Here is a 20,132-nt window from a genome sequence, read left to right as displayed (position 1 = left end):
AACAGAGTACTTAAGTTGGAGTTCACTTTGAACTTGCCTGCCCCTCTCACACTGGACCCTTGGTCTCTGGGAATGCACACACCACCTTCCGAATGTCTCTCAAATTCCATCTCAAACAAACAGACCTCCCATTCCTCCTCCTCGAAGCCTTTCATGTGCACAAGGTACCTTGTGCAACAGGGATGACATTCTCATCCATTTTCCCTCCTGCCTTCACACACAAAATGCTGGTGGAACACAGTAGGCCAGGCAGCATCTATAAGGAGAAGCACTGTCGACGTTTCAGGCTGAGACCCTTCGTCAGGACTAACTGAAGGGAAAGATAGTAAGAGATTTGAAAGTAGTGGTGGGAGGGGGAAATGCGAAATGATAGGAGAAGACCGGAGGGGGTGGGATGAAGCTAAGAGCTGGAAAGGTGATTGGTGAAAGTGATACAGAGGTGGAGAAGGGAAAGGATCATGGGACGGGAGGCCTAGGGAGAAAGAAAGAGGGGGAGCACCAGAGGGAGATGGAGGACAGGCAAACAACTAAATATGTCAGGGATGGGGTAAGAAGGGGAGGAAGGGCATTAACGGAAGTTAGAGAAGTCAATGTTCATGCCATCAGGTTGGAGGCTACCCAGCCAGTATATAAGGTGTTGTTCCTCCAACCTGAGTTTGGATTCATTTTGACAGTAGAGACCATGGATAGACATATCAGAATGGGAATGGGACGTGGAATTAAAATGTGTGGCCACTGGGAGATCCTGCTGTCTCTGGCAGACCAAGCGTAGTTGTTCAGTGAAACGGTCTCCCAGTCTGTGTCTGTTCTCACCAATATATGAAAGACCACACTGGGAGCACTGGACACAGTATACCACACCAGCCGACTCACAGGTGAAGTGTCGCCTCACCTGGAAGAACTTTCTGGGGTCCTAAATGGTGGTGAGGGAGGAAGTGTAAGGGCAGGTGTAGCACTTGTTCCGCTTAAAAGGACAAGTGCCAGGAGGGAGGTCGGTGGGACCTTTTTTAAACAAAGGGGCTTCCATTCTTCCACCATCAACTCTGCTCTCAAATGCATCTCTCCCATTTCCCGCACATCTGCCCTCACCCCATCCACCCACCACCCCACTCGGGATAGTTGTCCTCACCTACCACCCCACCAGCCTCCAGGTCCAACATATAATTCTCCATAACTTCCGCCACCTCCAACAGGATCCCACTACCAAGCACATCTTTCCCTCCCCCCTTCTGCTTTCCACAGGGATCGCTCCCTACACAACTCCCTTGTCCATTCGTCCCCCCCCCCGTCACTTCCCACCGATCTTCCTCCTGGCACTTATCCCTGTAAGCAGAACAAGTGTTACACCTGTACTGTACCTTTTGACTAATTTCACAGTCCATGGTTTCCAAACACAGTTGTTAATCTACTTGTCAAATGTAACAGAGGAGCAGTGTACAAGTTGTCAGTGCTTGATGAAGCATCTCCTTTATACACATTAAACAATAATGTTTCAACTCCTGTAAAACTGGGACCCCTGTCTTTGTGATGTGATCTTTAGCAAGTTTCTCATTGTTTACACTGTGATATCCATGAACATTATAACGGGTCAGCGGAAACTCTCCAACGTAGTAAGACCAGAAGTCGTAGAATTAGGCCATTCAGCTCACAGAGTCTGCTCCACCATTCTACCATGGCTGATCCCTGTTCCCACTCAATCCCATACACCTGCCTTCCTGCCATATCCTTTGAAGCCCTGACCATTCAGGAATCTTATCAACTTTCTCTCTAAGTATACCCATATACCCATGGACTTGACCTCTACCACAGCCTGTGGCAGAGACTCCCTACCCTCTGGCAAAAAAGTATCCTCCTCTCTTTTGTTCTAAAGGGTTGTCCCTCATTTCTGAGGCTGTATTTTCTCGTTCTGGATGCCCCCACCATATGAAACACCCTCTCCACATCCTCCCCATCCAGTCCTTTCAACATTTGCTAGGTTTCAAAGAGATTCTGCACCCCCCCCCCCCCAACATTCTTCTAAATTCTAGTGAGAACATGGCCAAAGCTGCCAAGCACTCCTCAGATGTTAACCCATTTATTCCTGGAGTCATCTTCGTGAACCTCTCTGGACTCTTTCCAATGACAACACATCCTTTCTGAGATATGGTGCCCAAAACTCTTGACAATACTCCAAGTGTGGCCTAACTAGACTAGACTTATAAAGACTCAGCATTATCTCCTTGTTTCTATATTCTATTACCCTTGAAATAAATGCCAGTGGGGCATGAACAAGCAGAAACAATGGGTCTACCTGGACAGGCATGTTTATGGATCTCAAGTAATATATATAAATTTGATAAAATTACTGGTTTTCTAGAGTGGGAGAGTCTTGAACTTGAGAGATTTTGTTATTAGATGAGAGGGTAGTTTATCCATCCGGTGGTACAGTGGCATCAGCACCAGACTTCAAGGCTAAAGGTTCCTGATTCAAATCCAGCCATCTCCTTGCACTCTTTTCATCTGTGCTGGGTTGACTGTCAAGCTAGCGATTTGACTTCGTAAAAAACAGACGTGCTAAGGAAACGGCAAATGCTGCCCGATGCACCACAAGGCATGAAAAGGAAGAGCAATGAAAGGGTGGTTATCTAAAACTGAGCTGTGTAGGAATTTCTTTTCACAAAGAGGGTGAATATCTGGAATTTTCTACCCAGAGAGTTGTGGAAGCTCAATGGCTAGAAGAATTTAAAGATGAAGTAGATAAGATTTTTAAAAGATCAGGGAATTGAGGGCTGAGGAAAACTGCCATTGACAAGGGGTTGAGATCATCACTATCACTCTGCATGCTGGATTTCAGAGCGCACTTGAAGGTTAAGTGGGTTACTCCATTTACTTCTGTTTTTTGCTTCCTGAACTGTTGTTTCGTCTGATATTGAGCATCTCCTTTGTGCTTTGGGACACTAGCTGCACCACTCTTGACTTAACATATGTATCCACCTACCAATCTTTTTGTAGCAGCAAGCAATCTGCTGAGGAGCTTAGTGGGTTGAGAAACATCTGTGGGAGGAAAAGAGTCGTTGGCATTTTGGGCATCTGATGATTCCTTTCTGATCCCCTTGGGAACTTATCACTGGAAGTCAATTTAGTCCTCAGAGGCAGTGTAACCATCTATCATTTATATCAAGTCTCCCACCGTCAAAGTCTTGGGAGGAGCCAATGACAGGAGCAGTGAGTGACTCACCTCCAGACATTACAAAAACTTTCTAGTATCTACAAGCAAAGTCACTCATGTGATGTAGTTCTCTCCACTTTACTGGGTGGCAGTTCCAACAACATGATGGAGCTTGAGCCCATCCAGACAAAGCAGCCTTTGTGTGCCTTCATTTTAATACCCCACAATGGTCTTTTCAAGTTACGCGCACTTTGAAGAGATTTTCCTCCTCCTCGTATCCCCAGACAAAGCGGCCCACTTAATTGGCATACCATCAACCAATTTAAAGCCATTCTCCTTCCACCAACGATATGCCATGGCTGCTTGGAGTATGCTCTCCAAAATGCGCTGTGATTATTCATCCAGACTACTCTGACACCACATCTCAAATCTGCCATCTCTACTAGGACAAAGGCAGCAAAAATGTGGGAGGAGTTCAGCATGCATATTCCCCTCAGTTTCACACCATCCTGCCATAGAAATAGGTCAATGTTTCCTTCTTTATCTCTGGGCCTAATTGTTCGAGCACACCACCTGCTTAGCAGCTTGAAGGGAGTACTTCCACCAGGGCAACTGTAGTGGTTCAAGAAAGCTACTCATCACACATCTTTAGTTCGTCAAGGATGAGCAAGAAATTAAGGTTCTGCCAATAAAGATCCTGAAAAATATAGTTTTTTTAAATTTAAAACAGCTCTATCAATATTCACACAGTGGCTTGGGTTTTCTCCCTTTTCTGCATGTTTTTCTCCCCAGTTGTCCTGATCTTCCATCTGATCTGACCTTCCCTGGTTTCCAGTTGTCTTCCAAAATCCTCTTCCCAATGCTGTGTTTTCACCAATGCTTACCTTCCACCATCTCCCGTCCACAGATGATTGCCCAGTGCTGTCTGTTATCTACACTCCCCTGTTCTACCATAGTCAACGTTTCGGACTTTGCTCTATGCTGGCACTTGCCTTTCACACACCTTTAGATGAAGATGTGAAAACGCACCTTGTAGAGTTTCTGGCCCACGGTACCTTTGTAAACATTGTGATGCTGAGGGAAGAAATAATGATTGCCTTTTGTTGGAGCTGCAAACACCCAGGCTGGAAAACTGAAGAAGAGATAGAAATTACACCAGCTCGGGCTGCATCCATGGAGAAGAAATGGGCAGAAGAAATGTGATGCTTGTACAACTGGCTCAGGTACAAGGCTAGATTGCTCTGGGCACCAGGCTCATTTGAAGAGCTTGAGAGCGGCTGCAGGCTAGGCAACAAAATCAGAACCCGGAGCAAGTCGTTGGATGGCACAGTCTAGGCCCAGAGCCAGTTGCTCTGCAGAAAGGTCTAGGCCCAGAGCCTTTTGCTGCAGCTGGGTCCTAGGAGCAATTTGCTGTTTAGACAATTTAAACGCTGGCCCAGATTGGAGGTGAGAGCCAATTTCGCTCACTCTCTCTGATCTTCACTCCTCTCTCATGGAGGCCAGAGCCTTTCGCTGTGTCATTGGTTTGTTAATTTAAATGCTGGCCCAGATAGACTGGAAAGACAGAGTGTTGATCGGGAAGAGTCAATTCTGCTCATTTTCTGTGATGGTCATCTCCATGGTGCTGAGGTTATGCAGTCTGACCAGGCTGTTGTGCTCTGTCCCTGCTAGTATGATGAACTGATGATTGAGGCTTTGGGCCTGCTCTGACGATCGGGTTTGAAGACTCAGTTTTGGGTCGAAATGCTATTGTCTTCTTCAATTGTTTGCATGATTTATAATTTTTTCCCTTTATTTCCATTGGGTTCTTTTGGGTTTCTTGCCTTGTGGCTACCTGTGAGCACAAGCAAACCTCAAGGTTGTATAACTTATGCGTTCCTTAATAATAAATGTACTTGAATCCTGAGTTGACATTCCGCTTATCAAGCAGAACACAGATTGAGTGGAAAGAGAAACTAGTTGACTTTTTCTCTTTCCACTCAGCTCAACTGGCTGAGTTCTTCCTGCATTTGACTTTTTGTAGCAACAAGCAATCTGCTCAGGAACTTGGTAGGCTGAGCAGTATCTGTGGGAGGAAAAGAATTGTCACGCTTCAGATATTTCAGTGATTCCAGCTTCAACATTCTATTGTCTCTCCATATGTCTCTTGTTTCATCTGAAGTTTTACTTCTTTCTCAAAGCATTTATTTTCCTTCATTTTGCACGGATGCTCCTTGTCTTTTTGAATTTTCCAGTGTATTCTGTTTTTATTTTATTTGGTTATAGTACAGATCTTTCGGAGTGGGACCAGTAGTCTGAACTGTGCTTGTACTTCCTTGACCTTGCATTCTGTGAGCAAAGATTAGATTGACATTTATGGTATAGAATCAGATTGCTGGAGAAAAATGTACGTAGATATGCAAGAACCTCACAGCTCACCTTAGGCCATTTTGTGTTTGTATGTGCGACTTACTTTATTTCTACTCCCTATGTCAAAATGCAGCCACATGAAATATCAAGCACTCTTTATGAAAACTGGCATCAAACCTCAGGTGGAACTTTTTGAGTACTCTGCGGGACTGTTCTACGTTTAAGATAAGAGAGTGGAAATCTACCTTTAATGTGGTTATTTGTTGCCAAAATATTTTAAGGCAGTTTTGAAATTTGGGTCTTTATTTGCAAGTCATTCCGATGCTCTTCACAGTACATCCAGTATGCACTGCCACCTGCTGTCTCTGCATTGAACACCCTTCAAAATAAATTACCTCAAAATTAATCTGAATCGCTTACTGAGTGCCAGTTTTCTAAAGCCTTATAAAAATCAGGAAAAAAATGTTTATCCTTCTTGGTTTGAAATAAAAGTTTCTACACTAAAAAGAAAAGAAATTCCTTTTCCTATATCTCCCTCCTGACTTGAGCTGATCAAGAAAACATGAAACTGATCTATTAAAATGACTGCAGTTGACAGCGTTCTGATAACGGCGAGCATGACTGGAATAACAGATGTTTTGATCCACAAGGTATGCTTGTAATAGATCAGGACTGTACAGACCAATTGTGCAAAATAAATCAAACGTACAAGCCCATCAACCACCTTTGTAGGTCAAATTTAAGATGATTGAGTCCAGTCTGTTCATATTCACAACTGAGCTGCAACTAAGTCTGCGCAGATTAGGACAAATATCTAAAGCATTTCACTTAAATACCCATAAAAGGTTAGTAGGAAAGGGAGAAAGTTAGAGTAAATGTATTTCAGACAGCGCAATGCACAATATCAGTGCTTCACCCTTTCAGCTCCAGATACCCAGGTTTGATCCTGACCTCAGGTGTGTTGTGCCTTTAGGATTTCTCTCACGTCCCTCAGAGAGATGGAATTGTTTATTGGAAGCTGGCGTGGAGCCGGAAGGATAAATGGCCCCTTTCCACATCCCCAGTATTCTTACCAATTTTCTCGATGAAAAACCAGGGAGAAGTGTAATCCCTGGAGAGGGGGAAGCATTCTATCCAGGTGCATCAGAGCTGAATGGCATCTACTTCTCCAAGACTGCAAGAGATTGCAAAGAGCTGTGACACAGCCCAGTCCATCATGCAAACCAGTCTTCCTTCTGTAAACTTGCTTATACATTCTGGTGACTTGGGAAGGTAGCCAACAAAATCAAAGACACCTCCAAATCATTCTCTCTTCTCCTTGCCATCGCAGAATATATAAGGCTTGAGAGCGCGTACTTACCAGACTCGAGGAGAGCTTCTATCCTGCTGTTATCAGACCTTGAACGGATCTCTCATACACTAAAAGATTAACTCTTGATTGCCCAGTTTACCTCATCGTGGCCCTTGCACTTTTCCTGCACTTTCTCTGTAACTGTATTCCACATTCTGTTTTTCATTTTATTACATCAACACACTTATGGAGTGATCTGGATGGCATGCAGACAAAAGCTTTTCACTGTATCTCTGTATGTGTGACAATAATAAACCAATTCCATTAAGTAATGGGGTCCTGTGCTGCTGAGGCCGAGGCAGCCAGTTTGCCTCAACGAGATTTTGTAAACAGCAATGTGCTTTTGAAGGAACCTTCAATAGTGATTTTTGTGTGGGCACAAATTAACCTTAACTTCGAAAGCTTAAATCATTTTCTTTATCCATGGAAGCTGCTTGATTGGGATATTTCCAGTATTTCCTGTTATATTTCAGATTTCCATAAGACATAGGAGCAGAACTAGGCCATTTGGCCCATCGAGTCTGCTCCGCCTCTTCAAACATCTGCAGCATTTTCCTTTTCCATTCAGAGTTTGAATTAACTACCGGTCATCTTCATATAAGTAGGATGTATGTAGGACTCGTTCCCTGTGAAGAAGGAACTAATATGGCTTTGACATTTCTTGCTGCTTCCCCTAGAACCTACAGTTAGAAATTAAGAGGTTTCAAACAATGTTAGTTCTAAATGGGAAGCTTAGAATTTCAATAGATCTATTAAAAAGCAAACTGTCATGTAAATGGATAGATCTAATATATTATTTAAGAGTATTCTCATTAAGGCTGTGTCAAATTTAATATCCAGGAAAAAATTATATACATTTTAATTGTAAAGTAATTAGGCTGAATGACCATGGAGAAGCAATCTCAGTGTATTGTACTCAAATATATTTAAAATTTAATGTGTATCGAATGACAAAAAGTCTCTGTTTTCTGAGACATTCATCACTATTTTAGATTCAAGTCAGTTTTTAGATTCATTTTAAAAGCATCATCTCTGCACCTCTGCATTCCCCTCCCAGGATATGGTTACATTTGGCCTACCCTGTCCATATGTACAATCTCACCTTGTTTATTCTCGGTTTGATTTTTTCCTGTAGCCATGCAATCTTTTTCTTGTATTTATCTTTCAATGGCACAATGAAACCTGCCATTAACAGAGTGCATTTCAGATTCTATACACACACTGCATTAAAGTGCTTTCCTTTGTGTCACTCTTATTTCTCTTCCCTGCCAACTGTATCCTCAAATTCAACTTTACGTTCCATCACTCAACAATGCAGAATTGTCTCTCTCTTGCTTTCAGTCGCTCACACTCTCTTTTGCTCACTTGCTCTCTCTCGCTGTTGCCCTCATTCTCATTCACTCTTTCACTCACCTGTGCTCTCTCTCTATCTCCCTTACCTTCTCCCTCCAGTGCTCCCCCTCCTGCGTTCTCTTCTTTCTATGGTTGCTTGACTCCTTGACCCAGTGTCCGTTCTGTTCACCAGTCCTGAGAAATCTTCTGAAAGTAGCTCAGTCTCCAATTTTCCCTGGTGACAAGGGCTTGTGACATTATGCTGCAAGAAAGAAATTAAATAAGTGAATGTTGTTGTTACTGCTTTTAGGTACTTAAACTGATAGCAGCTTTGAGCTGGACTATTTATTTGTCTGAAATCTGAAGCTTAGATGGTCAGAGCTCTATCATGTGATAATCTTATTCAATGATTTCTTTTCCCAGAAACATTCACGTCATCGCCTTCCATTCCACACCCTATCCATGAGCCCGTGAGATGCAGCTGCTCGATGCAAGGGACAGGTTTCTCCTGTCCAAGTGGGGTTGGAGGTCACCCACCACAGAAGAAAGTGGTGACAGGGGATATTCTGGTGGATATTACAGGCCGCAATGTTTCAGAGTATATTCTGCATACCTCCGATCGCTTCAGACTTCACAGGTTTGTGGAATTACTGTTGTGCATGCTGACTCTTCTCCTGTAACACTGCCCTGTTGATCTACATGCTGAAGTGAGCAACTGTGAACTAGACAGCTTGCATCCTGTAGAAACTGGTCTGATAACAAAGGAAACATGATCCTTTCCTTTATTTGGTTCAGAACTATTCAAATGAGGTGAATAATTATCCTTGGTGCCAGATGGCTCCATTTAGTGCCAGAGAATGTGTACAGTTTGCAACCTGAAATTCTTACTCTTCACAGATATCCGTCAAATAGAAGAAAAACCCAAAGAAGGAATTACAGAAAAACATCAGAACCCCAGAGTCCAGCCTCCCCCCTCCTATGCACAAGCAGTCGCAAAACATCAACCCTTCCCTCTCCCCACCTGATCCAGCAGAAAGCATCAGCTCCCCCCACCACCCACCATGCAAGCAATAGCAAAACCCCAAAAGAGACCATGATGTAGAATCTATCAAAAACCACTGTTCATTCTAGCATTTTGATGTCCTATGGGCGCGCTCGTGCTCTCTCTCTCTCTCTCACACACACACACACACACACACACACACAGAGGTATCACTCCTTCCACAGCGAGAGGGAAGGCCAACAGCTCACTGTTTCAATGTTACTGCTGGCAGCATCTATTTATTTTGAGTTCCCTCAATTTGAGAATCGGCAGCAAACTCTCTGTCATCATCGAGAGGAAGAGCGAATGCTTGAGTGAAGAGCCCTTCAACGGCTGCAGTTGCTGTCCCGATGTTCCACTCTGCTGCAATGCTTCAGTCGGCGACGCAAACAAGCAATTGTGTCATCCACAGGACCACACAAGGCCGCACCCCAAAGGTGCAAGTCTTCCGGGCTGCATGTGGAGATACTGAAAATGCTAGGACACTCGGTGAGCCTCGAGTGCGGGAGCCTACTGCCGTGAAGAACATCAGTTTGAGGGCAGCTGAAAAGGAAAGAAGAGACATTAGAGAAAAGAACTTAAACTGTTTTGCTGGTAAAATTGAAGAAGTCGCCCTCCGGTGCCATCTTTAGCTCCTTATTTTGAGCATTCCTCTGCCTCATTTGTGTTATGAGGAGATATCTCAGTTCAGATAAATTCTGCATCTGAATAAGTTGGGTACACACTGGTTTGGAGGATACACTGCTGGGTCACTGCATCATCATGGAATCTTCAGCTGTTGAAATGGTTTCCTAATACCCACTACAGCCCTGGAATGAAGTTTTGCATTTCCACAACCAAGTCTTCCTCCTGAATACCTGATCCTAATGTTGATCCATTTGTCCATGATTCATCTTATCAATTTACTTAGTTTTATCATGGCCAGTTCTTTCGAACCCTTTTACTAATTCAAGCACAATGATCAGAATCTCCTTAGTTTCCCACATCAATGGGGATACAGTCCAGGTTTGTGGAATGAATAGCGACCTTGCAGTTCATCCACAAATGCTTGACTTAATGATCCAAAATGGAAAATATATCTCCACTCTCTGGTAAAATTGTTTTCCCAAACATTTGATGGTTTGATGTGAAACAATAGCAAAGAAAGTTCAGTGTTAGTTATACACTGAAGACACAAGGCGGCACTGCAGATTCTGGAATCTAGAGCAAAAAAAAAGTTGCTGGAGGAAATCATTGAGTCAGGGAGCATTTGTGAAAGAATTGATGCTTTGGGTCAAGACGCATCATCTGGACTGAAAGAGTTGAGGGGAACTAGGCCTTATACATTGTGCCCTGTCTGAAGGAATGTTTGAGTTTATTGAAAGGTTTTTCAAAAAATTAAATCTCAGTCTGTGAGTACAGAAGTAGACTTTTACCAGGACCTAGATGCTCATGTTTGTGATTAATGCATAACAATTAATAAGGATTGTTGTACTTGCAGCTTTCCTAAACTTCAGGTCACATACATTCTTCCTCCTACTTTAATATTTCAAGCACAGTTTTCTCAGTTTTCCACATCATCACACCACGTGTTGCTTTCTTTCTGAGTGAAAATCTTTTGTGATAAACTATCTGCACTCAGTTCAAAGGATCTCCCTTTTTTCCTTCACGAGACATTTGTATGTTGGTATACCTCAGTTTGTTGTTTTTATTACTGTTCGTGAAGTTTTGGAATGAAAACAGCAAATGCATCTCTTGGAACATTGACTTTTGAAGTGCATAGACATTTTGTTTCAGTCCATTTACAGTGATGTTCTGGATTGGAAGATAAAATAAAATACAGTACATAATTATCTGTTGCAAAGTGGTCTGATTCTGTGTCCCTCGTGCACAAGGATAGATTATACCTTTTAGACCTGGATATTTATGGAAAGCTTTAGTTTTAGCTTAGTAGTACAGTAGCGCTTCAGTTGTTGCAAGCTCACATGGGGTATTATGCTACAAGAGACAATGGTACTACTGAAGTTGCTATATTCTAAGACATTATTATACTCAGGCCATTCAAGTCGTTTTTGATTTTCTAAGGTAGTGCTCTGAAATGTGCAGGGCATCCCCATGATGTTCAGACTAATATTTCTCTCTTCACAAACTCTATCAATCTCTGTTTATAAGTTCTTGCTTAAGCACCGTGGCACCTGCATTAGTTTTATTTTTTAAAATATTTGCTTGATTTTAACAAATTTCTATTTTGCGAACAGCAAATCCCCTTGACGATCTGATTTTGTCCTGTATACTAAAGTTTGTAGTTTAATAGGTTGTTATGCTGCAACTTCCTATGACTTGCATGCAGTTATAGTGAAGAGATGGTAATGTATTTCCTGGGCAATGTGATACTTGCCTTGGAGGGAAACCTATGGTTGTGGTATTCCCATGCACTTACTGTCCTTGTTTTACATAGTGGTTGAAGCTGAGGGAGATGTTGTCCAAAAGAAGTAACGACAATATATATTATAGTTGGTATATTCTGTGACAAACAGCATTGGAGAGCATGAATGTTTAGGGTGTTGGATGAGGTGCTAATTTCCCCTTTCTCATCATGCAGAAGAAGCAAAAGCCTGTAAGAACTGTATGTGCCACCAGACTCAAGGACATCTCCTGTCCCACTCTTGAATTGACCTCAAACAATCTTATTACGATCATGCACTTCATCATTTACCTGCATTGCACTTTCTCTGTAGCTTGTACACTTTATTCTGCACTTTCGCTGTTTCACCTTGTTCTATCTCAATACACTGTGTAATGACCTGCTCTGTATGCACACTATGCCAGGCAAGTTTTTTTCCACTACACCTTGGTACACATGACAATAATAAACCAACATCAATACCAGTGTACCAGCAATAACGTACACTGTAAAATCTGTCTTAGAATGTTCTTTTGCTTGAATGAATGTTGACGAGTGTTGTGATAGCAGCACTCATCCAGGCAAGAGGAGAAAAGTCCAGGACATTCCTGACTTGTGTCTTGTTAATGATGAGGAAGCTTGTGTGACTCGATTACTGCAGCATACTGAGTCTCTGACCTGCATTGATAATTGAAGTGCTTACATAGCTGGTGCAGTTAAATTTCTAATCAGTGGTTATTTCCATGCGTCTGATGGTGGGCAAATCAGCGACTATAATGCTATTGAAAATTTAGAGGAAGGGGTTAAGCTGTCTTGTTAGGGAAGCTCATTGGCTGACACTCAGAATATTACTTGCCAGTTACTAGCCCATGAATGATTGTTGTCTACACCTTACTGGATACACACACAGAGCTTGAGTAGTGGATGGAATTGCTCACTGCAATCATCATCCAATGTCATGGACAATCATTGACAAACAGATGGGCCTCATTCTGAGAAACTCCTACAGTGATGTCCTGGGGCTGGGATGATTGCCATCCATCATGTGGCCTGACTCCAGCCAGATGAATCCTTTCTTCCTGTTGCTATTGATTTTAGTGTTACCAGGGCTCTTTGATTCCACTGCCAGGTGAGGCGGCCTCTCCCACCTTACTTAAAGAATTCAACATTTTGGTCCACCTTTGGATGAAGGTTGAGGCAAAATGGTCCCGGTGAAACACAAACTGGGCGTGTTTGAGCGGGTTTTTAGTGGGTAACTGTCACTTGAGAGCACTCAGTAAGTGGCTTGATAGCGATACCTTTTGTCCCTTTGCATATGATTGAGAGTACACTGATTCATCAGTAACTCAGAAGTGGCGTAGTGTTGCAGTGGTTAGCACAGCTGCCTCACATGTTGAACAAGCCAGGTTTGATCCTTGTCTCTGGTGCTGCCTTTATAGAGTTTACATACTTTCCTCATGAGTTAATTGGGTTCCTCTGGGCTTCTAGTCTGTTTATTTACTGATTTATTCATTAAAAGTATTTATTAATTGATTTGTTGATGTAGAATGTGGAATAGGCCTCTCCAGCCCTTGGAGCTGTGTCACCCTGTAACCCCACCAATTTAACCTTGGCCGAATCACAGAACAATTTACAATGATCAATTAAACTACCAACCAGTACATCTTTGGACTGTGGGAGGAAACCAGAGCAGCCAGAGGAACTCCACAGAGTCGTGGGGAAAACATACAAAATCCTTAAAGAGAGCAGCAGGAATTGAACCCCAGTTTACTGGTACTGTAAAGCATTGTGCTACTATGTCACCCCAAAGATGTGGTGGGTTAATTGACCACTGTAAATTGCCTCGTAGTATAGATGACTGGAGAAAGAACCAAATCGATACAGAGGCTACCAATGATACATTGCTTTTTTTGTGCTGGGAACCAGAATGGCCTCCTATGTCCTATTAAGAAGGAACTATGGTTAAATTTCCTGCAACTTGTGTGACCAGGACATACCTCAACAATTTTCCAAAGTGATGGTTAGATGCCTGTGTTTGAACAGCATTGGAAGAGCTTGGCTAGAGTTGCAGCTAACTATGCAGTGCAAGTCTTGGTATGATTTAATGATAGAGGAATGAGAGTGAGGTTTGAAACATTCCACCAATGAATTAGGATGTGTTGTAAATAAATCAATATTTTTGCTACCGAATTTTCACTTACAATGAAAACTGAGACTGGTTAACTCCTGCAGATCAATAACGTGCCCAGACAGTTTTTACGTGTATAAGCCAGATATAACTCTTGCACATTTAGAGAATGACAAGTTGTTTTTACTTAATTTGAATGTTTTTATTTCCAGATATGGAGCATTGACATTTGGGAATGTTCTTAAATCTATCCCAGCGTCATTCAGTACAAAGGCAGCTCCGATGGTGCGGAAAATTGCAGTGAGAAGAACTGCACAGGTGGGGAAAAAGATGTTTTTCTCTGGTTATTAACAGATGTTAAAATGCTGCTTTCAGTCTTACATCCTTTGGCCCATTGCATCCATGCTGACAATCATGCATTCATTGGCAGTAATTCTGTTGTAATCCTATTTTATTTCCATCACGTTACCATAAACTCCCCCCACCCCCAGATTCTCCCACTCATCTACAGATTAGGAACAATTTATACTGATGTGTATCTCTGAGATGTAATCTATATGCTCATAAGGCCAGCATGCAAACTCCACAGGCTACCAGTGGTCAGGATTGAACCTGAGTCACTGGAGAGGTAAGACAGCTGCTCCTATGGTTGTGCCACTTGCCACCTAATCTGTGCTATAGCCGATTTCACGTCCAACCCCTGGCTACATTCGTCGCTTGATGTGGACAAGGATTTAGTAGGAGAAGGCAGAAGGAGCTGTTCAGAGAATGAGGGGCCAACGTTACAGAAATGTTTAAAATTATGAAAAGCATAGATAAGATGGTTATAGTATTTTCCCAGGGGTTGGGGAGTCCAAAGTTAGGGGACATAGATGAGAGGGGAAATATTTAAAAGAGGCAACTTTTTTTCCACATAGAGGTGGTGGTGGGTATATGGAACCGAGTTGTCAGAGGGTGGTGGAGGTAGGTACAGTAACATCATTTAAGAAGCACTTGGATAGATTCTTGGAGTTGTATGCTTAGAAGGATATGGGCTGAGTGCAGGAAATAGGGCCTGGCTGGCTGGACACTGTGCTGGGATGGACTGGTTGGAGCAAAGTGCCTGTATCCATGCTCCTTTTTCGCTGTACGATACTGTAACAAAGGAGTGCAAAAGCAGTTGATGATTGTAGGGAGGGGAACTTTGAGGTTTCAGTGGGGTCAAGAGAATTCAGTGGTTGGGGAGGCCAGAAGAGTGGGCTTAATCTCGGGATTACTGTCTGTGCCACGCGACAGTGAGTAGGAGTGGAATTAGGTGGAGGATGAATGCGTGGCTGTGGGATTGGAGCAGGGGGCAGGGATTTAAGTTTCTGGATCATTGGGACCTCTTCTGGGGCAGGCGTGACCTGTTCAAGAAGGACGGGTTACACTTGAATCCTGGGGGGACCAATATCCTAGCGGGGAGGTTTGCTAGGGCTACAGGGCAGACTTTAAACTAGTAATATGGGGGGGGGGGGGCGGGAATCAATTTGAGGAAACTATGGGAGAGGAGGTTAGTTCACCAGTAGAGCAAGTAAATAGTGTGTGAGGGAGGAAAGGCAGGTGATGGAGAAGGGATGCGCTCAGCCCGAAGATGTAGGGGAGAAGAAAGAAAAGGATAATAAATTTGAATGCATTGTTAGGGATGAAAAGAGAGGAGGGGGTGGAGAGTATCTTAAATGTATCTATTTTAATGCTAGGAGCATTGTAAGAAAGGTGGATGAGCTTAAAGCGTGGATTGATACCTGGAATTATGATGTTGTAGCTATTAGTGAAACATGGTTGCAGGAAGGGTGTGATTGGCAACTAAATATTCCTGGATTTAGTTGCTTCAGGTCTGATAGAGTAGGAGGGGCCAGAGGAAGAGGTGTTGCATTGCTTGTCTGAGAAAATCTTATGGCGGTGCTTTGGAAGGATAGATTAGAAAGCTCCTCTAGGGAGACTATTTGGGTGGAATTGAGGAATGGGAAAGGTGTAGTAACACTGATAGGAGTGTATTATAGGCCACCTAATGGGGAGCGTGAGTTGGAAGAGCAAATGTGTAAGGAGATAGCAGATATTTGTAGTAAACACAAGGTGGTGATTGTGGGAGATTTTAATTTTCCACACGTAGACTGGGAAGCTCATTCTGTAAAAGGGCTGGATGGTTTAGAGTTTGTGAAATGTGTGCAGGATAGTTTTTTGCAACAATACATGGAAGTACCAACTAGAGATGGGGCAGTGTTGGATCTCCTGTTAGGGAATGCGATAGGTCAGCTGACAGATGTATGTGTTGGGGAGCATTTTGGGTCCAGTGATCACAATAGCATTAGCTTCAATATAATTATGGAGAAAGACAGGACAGTTCCTAGAGTTGAGATTTTTGATTGGAGAAAGGATAACTTTGAGGAGATGCGAAGGGATTTAGAGAGAGTGGATTGGGTCAAGTTGTTTTATGGGAAGGATGTATTAGAGAAATGGAGGTCATTTAAGGGTGAAATTATGAGGGTACAGAATCTTTATGTTCCTGTTAGGTTGAAAGGAAAGGTTAAAGGTTTGAAAGCACCATGGTTTTCAAGGGATATTAGAAATTTGGTTCAGAAAAAGAAGGATGTCTACAATAGATATAGGCAGCATGGAGTAAAGGAATTGCTCGAGGAATATAAAGAATGTAAAAGGAATCTTAAGAAAGAGATTAGAAAAGCTAAAAGAAGATACGAGGTTGGTTTGGCAAATAAGGTGAAAGTAAATCCAAAAGGTTTCTACAGTTATATTAAAAGCAAGAGGATAGTGAGGGATAAAATTGGTCCCTTAGAGAATCAGAGTGGTCAGCTATGTGTGGAGCCGAGGGAGATGGGAGAGATTTTGAACAATTTCTTCTCTTCGGTATTCGCTAAGGAGAAGGGTATTGAATTGTGTAAGGTGTGGGAAACAAGTAAGTAAGTTATGGAACCTATGACAATTAAAGAAGTGGAAGTACTGGCGCTTTTAAGAAATTTAAAAGTGGATAAATCTCCGGATCCTGACAGGATATTCCCCAGGACCTTGAGGGAAGTTTGTGTAGAAATAGCAGGAGCTCTGACAGAGATCTTTAAGATGTCATTAGAAACGGAGATTGTGCCGGAGGATTGGCGTATTGCTCATGTGGTTCCATTGTTTAAAAAGGGTTCTAGAAGTAAGCCTAGCAATTATAGACCTGTCAGTTTGACATCAGTGGTGGGTAAATTAATGGAAAGTATTCTTAGAGATAGTATTAATAATTATCTGGATAGACAGGATCTGATTAGGAGTAGCCAGCATGGATTTGTGCGTGGAAGGTCATGTTTGACAAACCTTATTGAATTTTTTGAAAAAGTTACGAGGAATGTTGACGAGGGTAAGGCAGTGGATGTCGTCTATATGGACTTCAGCAAAGCCTTTGACAAAGTTACACATGGAAGGTTAGTTAAGAAGGTTCAGTCGTTAGGTATTAATGCTGGAGTAATAAAATGGATTCAACAGTGGCTAGATGGGAGATGTCAGAGAGTAGTGGTGGATAATTGTTTATCGGGATGGAGGCCGGTGACTAGCGGGGTGCCTCAGGGATCTGTTTTGGGCCCAATGTTGTTTGTAATATACATAAATGATCTGGATGATGGGGTGGAAAATTGGATTAGTAAGTATGCCGATGATACTAAGGTAAGAGGTGTTGTGGATAATGAGGTGGGTTTTCAAAGCTTGCAGGGAGATTTATGCCGATTAGAAGAATGGGCTGAACGTTGGCAGATGGAGTTTAATGCTGAGAAATGTGAGGTTCTACATTTTGGCAGGAATAATCCAAATAGAACATACAGGGTAAATGGTAGGGCATTGAGGAATGCAGAGGAACAGAGAGATCTAGGAATAACAGTGCATAGTTCCCTGAAGGTGGAGTCTCATGTAGCTAGGGTGGTGAAGAAGGCTTTTGGAACGCTGACCTTTATAAATCAAAGCATTGAGTACAGAAGTTGGGATGTTATGTTAAAATTGTACAAGGCATTGTTAAGGCCAAATTTGGAATATTGTGTGCAGTTCTGGTCACCGAATTATAGGAAAGATATCAATAATTTAGAGAGATTGCAGAGACGATTTACTAGGATGTTACCTGGGTTTCAGCACCTAAGTTACAGAGAAAGATTGAACAAGTTAGGTCTCTATTCATTGGAGCGTAGAAGGTGAGGGGGGATTTGATCGAGGTATTTAAAATTTTGAGAGGGATAGATAGAGTTGACGTAAATAGGCTGTTTCCATTGAGAGAAGGGGAGATTCAAACGTGAGGACATGATTTGAGAGTTAGGGGGCAGAAGTTTAAGGGAAACACGAGGGGGTATTTCTTTACTCAGAGAGTGATAGCTGTGTGGAATGAGCTTCCTGTAGAAGTAGTAGAGGCCAGTTCAGTTGTGTCATTTAAGGTAAAATTGGATAGGTATATGGACAGGAAAGGAGTGGAGGGTTATGGGCTGAGTGCGGGTAGGTGGGACTAGGTGAGATTAAGAGTTCGGCAAGGATTAGGAGAGCCGAGATGGCCTGTTTCTGTGCTGTGATTGTTATATGGTTATAATTCCCTTCTCCGAAAGCTATGACAGATTTTGAAGAGTTAACTTGCCTCTTTTAGCATTGCTAACTCCTGTTGCCTCTTTTCTGTTGGAAGATACCAGGAAGCACATTGTCTTGCAATGTAAACACTAGGTAGTGGTGGCAATAATATCATTGGAAATATTTAGTTGAAGGAAGTAGTAGGAACATGTAGAAATCAAGCAATGATGAAGATACTCAATAATGTGTGTCAAGTCTTAAAGCCAGAAGTTCAGGCAAAAGTAAGGAAAGTGTTTTAGAGTACTAATGCTTTTCATGATAAAACAACATATTCACCCTTTCCTTTGAGGAAAGGGCCAGAGTCATATTGCATGGATACAAGACTTGCAGCCTAAATAATCCATCCAATCTAGATGCCAATCTAAGCTAGTTCCTCTTCCCTTTGTTTGACCTTTCCTGTCAATGTACCTGACCAAGTGCCTTTTAAATATTAATGCACCCACCACAACCACTTTCTCTGGCTGCCCTTTCCATATACGCACCATTTTCTGGGTGAAATGTTTGTCCTTCAGATTCCTGTTATATCTCTCCCCCCTTTTACCTGCAGACTATTCAAGTTCAAGTTTAATTAACACTTACCATTCACTAAGGAGATAGATCTACAATACTTGATGCTCTTAATAACTAACTGTGTCTTGTGATCGTAAAAAAATACATAAAGACGTAAACCTATGCCCTCTAATTGTTGATTCCTTAACCCTGGGAAAAAGACTGAGTGCATTTATCCTATGATGCACCCACTGTTGCACTGTAAGTTTAGATCCAATTAAACCAGATCAGAATATCAAGCAAATCTGTTTTTAACAATAAGTATTAATAAATCATGCTATAAACCCCATGCCATTATCTCCACTAGGAAATGACTGACTTTCAGTAGAACCGGATTTTTGTTAATATGAACGCTCAAAATGCTGGAGATCTCCACAAGTCGGACAGCATCTATGGAAATAAATAAACAGTTGACGTTTTGGACCAAGACCCTTCTTCTTATCTATATGTTAGTCATCGAACTTGATGTTTTCCAATGTTGTGTTCTGAGGCTGCAGCTCCCCAATTTAGCACATTAAAATTTATTTGCACCAAATTATGACAATTTTAAATATGGCACACAGCTTCCTATGAAAGTGGCTTTGTTGTATTGCTGTTAATGTGATTGAACCAAGTTAGAAATATCACAACGTTGCTAAATGATCAAGTCAAATGTAAACAAACCAGATGTTGCCTTTTATTGGAATAAGTAAACTGTCATTTAAAGCCTAGCAAATGAATGAGATGGGAATAATCTACTGGATAATGGAACAAGTTGCACCATAGATGAAATTCATCATTCAAATCTCATTTATGTTCAGGGAGATACTCCATCATAAATATCAGAAAAAAATTTATGGGGAGTAAATGGGCACAGAATCCGTATGATCATTTTGTAGCCCAACGTCTGGTTGGTTTTGCATCATTTTAACAAGGGAAGCTTTCATTTATCACCTGTGTTATGTTGTCATTTATGCCCTTGGATGCAAATGATAGCAAAATCTTGTCTGAATATTTATTGGATCTAATTTTAACCAAAACTAATCGGCATGAAGGTGCCAGAAACAACTGATCTGTGCAGAGTGACTCTGGAGATTTGTACTGGTGGGAGACAAACACCTTTTTATTGAAAGATTAAATGTTTGATGCCCTGCAAAGAAAGGTAACCAACTCCAACTACTGCCAGCTCTTTGCTCAGTCAGTGTGGAAATAGCTCATAAAATAAAAAAAGTTTATCTGACGCGCAGGTTGAGATTGGTG

The 20,132-nt window shown here is 42.1% G+C and overlaps 1 protein-coding gene across 3 annotated transcripts in view; it reads left to right on the top strand.

Moving 5' to 3' along the window:
- The window catches only part of abca2 (ATP-binding cassette, sub-family A (ABC1), member 2), a 532,256-nt gene that overhangs the window by 417,217 nt on the left and 94,907 nt on the right, over positions 1-20,132 (top strand). For all 3 annotated transcript variants that reach the window (XM_059994306.1, XM_059994305.1, XM_059994307.1), the window contains 2 exons: positions 8,604-8,817; positions 13,946-14,051. In XM_059994306.1, coding sequence (XP_059850289.1) covers positions 8,604-8,817; positions 13,946-14,051 — 320 coding nt within the window. The remainder of the gene's footprint in view (positions 1-8,603; positions 8,818-13,945; positions 14,052-20,132) is intronic.

The sequence above is a fragment of the Hypanus sabinus genome, chromosome 18 (assembly GCF_030144855.1).
Source record: "Hypanus sabinus isolate sHypSab1 chromosome 18, sHypSab1.hap1, whole genome shotgun sequence".
Taxonomy (NCBI): domain Eukaryota; kingdom Metazoa; phylum Chordata; class Chondrichthyes; order Myliobatiformes; family Dasyatidae; genus Hypanus; species Hypanus sabinus.
The sequence above is the reverse complement of the archived record's forward strand: the minus strand, read 5'-3'. Positions and strand labels throughout refer to the sequence as shown.